At 45.3% G+C, this 8741-nt stretch overlaps 1 protein-coding gene across 1 annotated transcript in view; it reads left to right on the top strand.

The window, feature by feature from the left end:
* Positions 1-3890: 3890 nt before the first annotated feature.
* Positions 3891-8741, top strand: part of Srgn (serglycin) — a 14675-nt gene continuing 9824 nt past the window's right edge. Inside the window, exon 1 of the mRNA XM_021205515.2 lies at positions 3891-4023. Coding sequence (XP_021061174.1) covers positions 3948-4023 — 76 coding nt within the window. The 5' untranslated portion in view covers positions 3891-3947. The remainder of the gene's footprint in view (positions 4024-8741) is intronic.

Raw genomic sequence — 8741 nt, 5'->3', positions numbered from 1 at the left:
TGGCACACACGGATGGTACACACCTGTAATCCCAGCACCAGAGAACCTGAAGCAGTAGGACCATGAGTTCAGGGTCAACCTCAGATATATGCTGAGTTCAAGGCTAGCCTGAGCTACCAGAGAGCCTGCCTCAAAGAAAATAAATGACTGACTTTGGTGACCCATGCCTTTACTCCCAGCGCTCAGGAGACCAGGGTAAGAGGACCTCTCTGAATCTGGCTAACCTGGTCTATGTAATGAGTCCCAGGCTAATTACTGAGTGGAGAACTTGAACTTGGGTAAATTGCATATCCCAGAGGAAGCTTAGGGTCTGCAGGTGGTGTATCTGAATGAGCTGCAGGGCCGGCTGGAATCTATCAGCGGGGCTCCTCAACGCCACAGGGTACCAAGCAGAGCAATAAAAATGGATGAAGAGGGACCAGTGTGCTGGGTGCTGTGGGCAGCTTTGGAGTGCCATGGCCAGGCAGGGTATGGTTTTAGTACTCTCTAAGGTGGGAAGTAACAAGGGATTTATCATTCAAGTTCTTCCTTAAAAATCTCTAACTAAGGCCCGGTGATAGCACACACAGGCAGATCTCTGAGTTCGAAACCAGCCTGATCTACAGAGTGAGTTCCAGGACAGCCAGGGCTACACAGAGAAACCCTGTCTTAAAAGCAAAACAGAATCTCCAATTGCTGGCCTTTAACAAGTAATCACTAACTGATTTTTGATTAGAAAAGATGATTGATGATATTCAAGGGTAATTACAGACTAGCTTGAGGGTGTGTCCTAGGAAAGAGGTTAGGCACTTGGCAGCCAGGGATTCTTTTTAAGGCAGGCTCTCAGGGGGTTTAGGATGACCCCAAATCCTTTCTTTTCTTTTCTTTCCTTTCCTTTTCTCTTTTTTTTTCCTTTCCTTTTCTCTTCTGTTCTTTTTCTTTTCTTTTGTCTTCCTTTTTCTTTTTTTCTGTTTGTGTTTTCTTTCAGACACAGGGTCTCTCTCTCTCTCTCTCTCTCTCTCTCTCTCTCTCTCTCTCTCTCATTCTGGCTGTCCTGGAGTTTGCTATGTAGATCAGATCAGGCTGTCCTTGAACTCATAGAGTGACTCTTGCTTCTTCTGTCTCCTGAGAGCTGGGATCAAAGGTATGCATCACCACAAGTTGCTGGACTCAAACTCTTGATTCTACTGCCTCTGTTTCCAAATGCTGGAGTTATAGTCATAAGCTTTCATGCTGTGCTAAGGCCAATTTCATGTGTGTGTGTGTGTGTGTGTGTGTGTGTGTGTGTGTTGTATGTATTCATATATATGTATGTACTTATAATTTATCTTACGTGCATTGTAATTTTGCCTGGATGCATGTCTTGTGAGGGGGTCATAGCCTGGAGTTACAGACAGCTGTGAGCTGCCATGTGGGTGCTGGGAACTGAACTCAGGAAGAGTAGTCGGTGTTCTTAACTCGCTAGCCATCTCTCCAACCTCCTAAGGCCAGTTTTTAAACACTTCTTTTCAGAGTCAGTTTCCCTGAAGCGTCAAAAAGTCTGAGACTTCCCCCAAGAGATTTATATCCAATATTTTTTGATGTCTGTGAAGTTATTCCTGAGAGACAGCAATGATCCAACAAGTGCCTTCCCCAGCTGTGGACTGTAAAGTAAATCTGCCTTAGATCATTGTGAATGGAAACGTTTGGCAGATACCCCTACTCAATAATTACTAGACGACTTCCCTTTCCCACACCGGTCTGATTTTCTTCTCATCATTCATCTGTCTCTGGGGGTCTCTGGAGTATGGCTTAGAGCTCCTGAGTTCTAGAATAGGTCTGGCCACTCACCCTAGAGCATGAGAAGAGAGGACTAGAGAGAGACTCGGGAGCCCAGGGTCACCTTTGGCCTACACAACAGGTTCAAAGCCAGCTGGGGGATACATGAAACCCTGTCTCAATAAATATAAATATATAAGGAAGTAAATAAAAAAATATATATATAGCCCCATGACTCAGAGCAGCAGGAAAAAAAAGTCTCCGAGTGAGAAAAATCTCCCAGTGATCACTTTCAGGTACTAGTTCTGTTTCTTTGGGTTTTGTTTCTGTCGCTGTGATAAACTACCCCTACCAAAAAGCAGCTTAGGGAAGAAAGGGCTCAGGGTCACATTTTTAGCTCACGCTTCTAGGTTATGAACAGTGAGTGCATCACTGTGAGGAAGTCAAGGCGGCGTGAACTTGAAGTAGCTGATTGCACAATCCAAAGCTGAAAGGAACAAATGGTTGCTGGTTTTCTCTCTGCTTGCTACAATCCAGATCCCTAAACCAGGGAGGGCATCGCGCTGCCTGCTATGGGCTGGATCTTCCCACACCCAAATAATCAAGACAGCCCCCCTCCGGCCTGCCCAAGGCCAACCTGATCTGAGCTATCTCCGACTCTGAGACTCCCTTGCCACGTGATTGTAGGTTGTGTGAAGTTGACTAAATTAGCCATCGCCACTTCTAATTGCCTTGAAGGTGCTGTGGGTAACTTCCTGAAGCTGTTAACACGATCTTTGTTATCAGGGCTTTAATTGAAGCTTAGCATGACAAGGGACCAAAGGCAGCGGAGAGAAATTCCAACGGATACTAGTATTCCACACAGGGTGTGCGCTGGGTCTCTGTGCGCCTTGGTGGCTACAGTTGAGGGTTTCCGGGCGCTGAGGGGGCTTCTGAGGAGAAGTTTTCTCTATCAGGGCTCCCTAGCTATGAGAGTCTGAAGCCTGCTGTCCTTATCAGGAAACCGGAAGGAATCAGCAGGAAGCCCAGAACAAGGGAAAGGAAACTCCTCCCACCCATCAAAGGATGGCCAAGGGGCAGGCATGGAAAATGGAAAGTGGGCAGGAATCTGAGCAGCCTAGGGATGGGCACCCTGAGGTGGAGAGTGGTTGAGCCCTCAGAGCAAAGGCAGAGAAAGCTGCTGTCTTGCTACAGACACAGCGGAAACCACCCTTACTGTGAGGCTAGCACAGAGAGGCCGTTCCCCCACCCGCACCCGCACCCCCTAAGCCCTGCAATCTTCGGGGCCAGGGAACGGGCTAGTCCTTTATGAACGGGAGCATCTGTGTCTCTGTTTTCACATTCCAAGGCCCTCTGAGGGGGGAACCTGCCCTCCTTGCCTCCTTGTTCCTGATTTTTGCCTTACTCAAGACCAGAAAGAAAAAAATTTTTTTCGAAGTAAAGAAACAAACAAACAAAAACAGGAAAAAAAGATGCAAAACATGCATGGTCACAATCCCTGGGGAGCAGCTGATTTTATATATATATATATATATATATATATATATATATATATATATATATATATATATATATATATATATATATATATATATATATATATATTCACCTGTTTGTGAGCTAGAGGGAAAGCCGGGAATTCAATGAATGTACTGAAACATACTAGGCAGACATTAACCGAGACCCGCTCATCCTGGGGGCTGGGAATGTTTTGTCCCCTGCTTGCACCTGACTCTGAGCATGCCCAGCTCCTCTTTGATGTGAGCTGTGGATGAGCCTGGGGTATCCGAGCTCAGTTCTGGAACAGTCTGGAACAGCCGAGTCCTCCTCGTCTGTTCAGATTGTTACCTGAAGAAAGGGAGGGGGAAGAAAGTGCTGATTCGGCTTTTTGATGGGGAAAACTTTTTTTTTTGAACATGCAAATGACAGATGGCAGAGCTTTTTGGAAAAAGAAAAAATAATAACCACACAACAAAAGCCTGGGGAGGGGGGAGTCCAGTGGAGTTTCATCATGGGTATGAACAGTTGTTTTTTTCAACTTTCTTCTTCTTTCTGGGTGTTGATGTGGATCTCTTTCTATTTGTTCAGGAAACTGTGACGTGTGTTCTTGGGCAGGGTCTGAGGTTTTGGAACCTCTTTCTAAAAGGGACAGAGAGAGCGCCCTGCTACATTTGCTAATTCAGAGGCTGAGTGGGGCCGAACTGGTCAGGATGCAGCAGGTTCCCGTGGGCAGCAGGCTTGTCCTGGCTCTCGCCTTCATCCTGGTTTGGGGATCTTCAGTTCAAGGTAAGAGACCCAGGATCTTTAATTCTCTGCTATGAAGGCATCAGCGTATGCACATGTCATTGTCTTCATCTGAAGGTGCAGGGTGACCTATTGTGGGAGGGAAGGTAAGGAAGGGGTTGAAGTGCTTCAACTCCCTCCTGTGAGTTTACTTGAGTTTGGTCTAAAAAATAATAATAATAAATTAAACTCTAAGGCAACTCTAGTCTTAAAACCTGTCAGGTTGGCTGAAAAGTGTTATTTTTTTTGGGGGGGGTAAAGATGTGTGGTTTATTCATTTAAAGCATTCAAGAAATAAATGGAAAATTACCCAACTGATCTACGGAGATGGTGGTATCATGGAATTTTCTAGAATAGCATCCTATCTCTGAGTTGTCTTCATGAACTCCATTTTTGCTCCGTTTTGATATAGGGTCTTATGTAGCATAAGATGGTCTTCTATTTGCTATACAGCTGAAGAAGACCTGGAACTTCTACTTCCCGAGTGCTGGGACAGCAGGTGTATGTCGCCATGTCACCATGCTGGGCTCCAGCTTAAAACGGATTCTGATGGTGTTGTTAAGAATGAGAGAGGCTTTTTTATTTATTTATTTATTTATTTATTTATTTATTTATTTATTTATTTATATTTTGGTTTTTCAAGACAGGGTTTCTCTGTGTAGCCCTGGCTGTGTGGAACTCACTCTGTAGACCTGGCTGGCCTTGAACTCAGAAATCCACCTACCTCTGCTTCCCAAATGCTGGGATTAAAGGTGTGCACCACCACTGCCCAGCTTTTTTTTTTTTTTTTTTTTTTTTAAATTAGGGTAAATTTAGCTATTTTTACTTTCTTCTTAAGCTCGGTTCTTACCAAACATTCAATTTTGGCTAGGCATGGCTCATGCTAACGCCAAAACAATATTTTAGAGACAGCCTAGGGAATGTTAGCATTTATGCTCTCGTCCGGAAAATAGCCCGTTTGAAAACCTGTCCGTAAATTTGACTGTCTTTTACAGCTGTTCAGTCATGCTGACTCGACCTAAAACTTTTCCTAAGAAGATGGAACGTTTGTAGGACAAACAAACAAACAGCAACCACAAAGAAGTACACTTTCTCCTCCTTAGTATTTAAGGAGCTATGTCTAAATGAGGCAGAAGGTCATGGCCTGACAAATAAGTTGCCGAGTCTATGGCTGAAAAACATAAAGGAAATGTTGAGTCACAGCAACATACGTGTCCTGGGGTTTCTTTGAAGTGACTCCTAGCTATAGTGTTCTTACTTCCGGTTGAAATGACATCTCACAGGTTACTTCAGAAATTCCTTGCATAGTGGAAGTTTAGAAACTTATTTTCATGGGGTTATGCTAACGTTGGAGGGAAACAGGAAGTGACCTTGCTAAGGCTCGCTTCTATTTATGTAGTTTTGTGATATTGGTGCCTACACTCGGGGCCTCAAGCATGCCCGGGGCTCTGCTACACAGCTAGGGCCACACTTCTCCCTTTGACTCAGAACTCAAGTTCATGGGGATCTTTCAGGGAAAAACCTTTGGCTTCATGTAATGAGTCCCTGGTAACCACGTGCTCTGGCAAGATGGACAGCCGTGAATTCCGCATTTGTGACACCTGGGGTGACCAGTTGGCTCTGGGTGTATCTCTACCAGAGGCGTGTATGTAAGCCTTTCAGTTGCAAAAGTTCCCAGAAACGTCAAACTTGACTGAAAACCAAACCTTGTCTATTTCATCACGAGCCAGAAATTAGGAAGGAGTTGGGCTGGGTGGCTTATAAGGCACTCAAGAGGCAGCGGCAGGAGGGACTCTGTGAGTTTAAGGCTAACCCAGTCTTAGAGAGTTCCAGGATAACCAGTGCTACATAGTGAGATCCTATCTCGAAACAAAACAAAACAAAACAAAACAAAACAAAACAAAACAAAACAAAAACAACCCATGGGGTGGGGGAAAGAGGTAGGTGAGGAAAGTCTTTTCTCTTTTATGTCATGGTTGATTTAGCTCTTAGTTGGGAAGGGAAGCAAAGAAAGGAGACGATGAATGAGCCAAAAATCTAGGGTATTTCCAAGGGGTTCTTGGTTAATGCCTTATGCTCATTTCTGAACATGAATGTGGGTATTTGGCCACGAGTTAGTGATTAAGCGGCTACAGCAATGACACTATGTGTCCTACCACTGTGTCCTGCCACGTGTAATTAGATAGCACACCCTCTCTGTCAAGTTGCTTAGCCCAGGCTAGCCTTGAGCTCATTAAAAAAAATTATGTATGTATGAGTGTTCTGTGGGCATATAGATGGGACATGACAAGAGAGAGCATCGGATCCCATTACAGATGTTTGTGAGCCACCCGGAGATTGCTGGGAATTGAGCTCAAGACCTCTGGAAGAGCAGTCAGTGCCCAGCCCCTTGAATTCATTATGAGCTAAGGGTGGCCCTGAACTTCTGACTCTCCTTCCTAAGTACTGGAATCACATACGTGTGCTACCATGCCCACTTTGTGGAGGGCTGGGAACCAAACCCGGGTTTTGGTGCACGCTATACCAGTTTACCAACTCAACCACAAGCCCAGCTCTCTCCTGATCTTTACAAAGATGTCTAAGGACCATCGCGTCTGTAGTTTTCCTGTTGAAGTGATGAGATGCACCAGGATTTTAGGTGACTGCATTTGCTTTCTGAGATTGCCGTAACAACAGAAATGTAGCCAGGTGGTTGTAGCGCACGCCTTTAAGGATGCAGAGGCTGGAGGATCTCTGAGTTTGAGGCTAGCCTGGGCTACAGAGCTAGTTCCAGGAAAGCCAAAGCTACACACAAAGAAACCCTGTCTCAAAAAACCCAAGCACGAAATAGGAATTTATTTTCCACACACTCATGGTACCAGAGTTTAAAACCTAATCCAAGATGCCTGGCCCCCGAGTGTCGGCAATGTCTTCATTCTGACATCTTTCTCTTTAGCTCATCTCTGGTGCCTGTGTCTTCTTCACACAGCCCCCCTTCCCTACACCCCATTATCCTCTCCTCTGAAGGACACCAGTCCTGTTGGACAAAGGCCACCCTAATGGTCTCATCTTGACCTCCTCTTCAGTGACCATGTTTCCAATGTTGTCACATTGGAGGCACTTGTAGGTTAGTTCACGTGAAAAAAATAAATCTTTCTCATGTATAAATAATTCCCGTAACATTCTATAGTCCTACAAATCCAGCTAAAACCACGATGTAAAATGGTATCCAGTACGAGGAAACTTGTGCGGTCTACCTGTGGATGATAACAGTGATGTCTAATCTGTGTAATAGAGGCTCCCGGGGAACTGTCAATGAGACCCGAGGCCCATGGCTCCTACGCTGCATTATCTTTTTACTTATCTTTCTTAATGCCCATAAAACACTTGGGAGGTGGGGCTCCCAAGGTGAGAGGATCAGAAGTTAAGGGCCATACCCAGCCAAATAGTGAGCCTCGGACTGAGACCCTGTCTCAGACAGAGCAACAAAGAGACAAGATGAAAAAATGCAGGAGCAGGTGTAGTCAAGGAGCCGAGACTAGCCCCCCCCCCCCTCAGGAACAACACCGGGTCCACTCGTGAGCACAGCTGTTGGTAAAGTGATTTTGTAGTCACTGCCCAATTACGACCCTCACTCTAGCCCTGAGGAGGAATTTATGACGAGAACTGACCGGAACTGGCAACCACTGTCTCACAGGCTCCTTACATCAGCCCCTTGCTAAATGTGGTTTGCCCAAGGCCTGTGGGAGTGAGCTAATAAGTCATTCAGTTTGGAGGTCAAGAAATAAGTTTCAAGACTGCTCAAGGGTCATTCAGGTTCTTTAATTATTATTATTATTATTGTTTCATTTATTATTATTTTATTTATGTGCAAAGGGATTTTGCCTGTATATATATGTCTGTGCACGAGGTGCTCAGGGAGACCAGAAGAGGGTGTCGGAGCCCTAAGAACTGGAGTGACAGATGGTTGTGAGCTGCCAAATAGGTGCACGGGAATTGAACCCAGGTCTTCTGCAAGAGCAGCCAGTGCTCTTAACCACAGAGCCCTGTCTCTAGCCCCCCCTTTTTTTATTTAAAACAAACAGACAGACAAACAAACATGTTTTTTGATTTTTTTTTTTTTTCCCTCCGCAGCCTTTGCTGTGTTTCCTGTAGAGGTGAGAGTAAACTGAAAGTAAATTTGGAGCTTTTTATAGCCTGTCTGACCATGCCCCAGGGGGGAAGCTTGCCCATCCTGTGGCACTGATAGGCCAAAAGGAAGTAGCTCCAATGTAGATAACAGCAGTTGCCTGAACGTTACTGTTTTGTTTTTTAATTTCATGTATGAGACTACACTGTCACTGTCTTCAGTGACAAAAGAGAGCATCTCCTTATAGATGGCTGTGAGCCACCATGTGGTTGCTGGGAATTGAACTCAGGACCTCTGGAAGAGCAGTCAGTGCTCTTATCCAGAGAGCCATCTCTCCAGTCCCCCCTCCCCCTTTTTTAGAAAAGTAAATCAGATTAGCCTCTTTTCGGGGAGGGGGGATTTTTTGAAACTTCCCCTTTTTGACAGTTTCTACTTAAGTTTTTCCGCATCCATAGCGAGATTCCCAGGGAGGCCAGAATAGGAAATGAGTAAATTCTCATCTGCTGGGCGGTGGGGAAGGCAGAACATCGGGATAGAAGCCTGGTGGGGAGAGTCTCCTCGGGAGGCAGAGCTAGTGAGCTGTGAGTGTGTAGGGAGAGGGAGGGAGAGGGAG

The sequence above is a fragment of the Mus pahari genome, chromosome 9 (genome assembly GCF_900095145.1).
Source record: "Mus pahari chromosome 9, PAHARI_EIJ_v1.1, whole genome shotgun sequence".
Classification (NCBI taxonomy): Eukaryota; Metazoa; Chordata; class Mammalia; order Rodentia; family Muridae; genus Mus; species Mus pahari.
The sequence above is the reverse complement of the archived record's forward strand: the minus strand, read 5'-3'. Positions and strand labels throughout refer to the sequence as shown.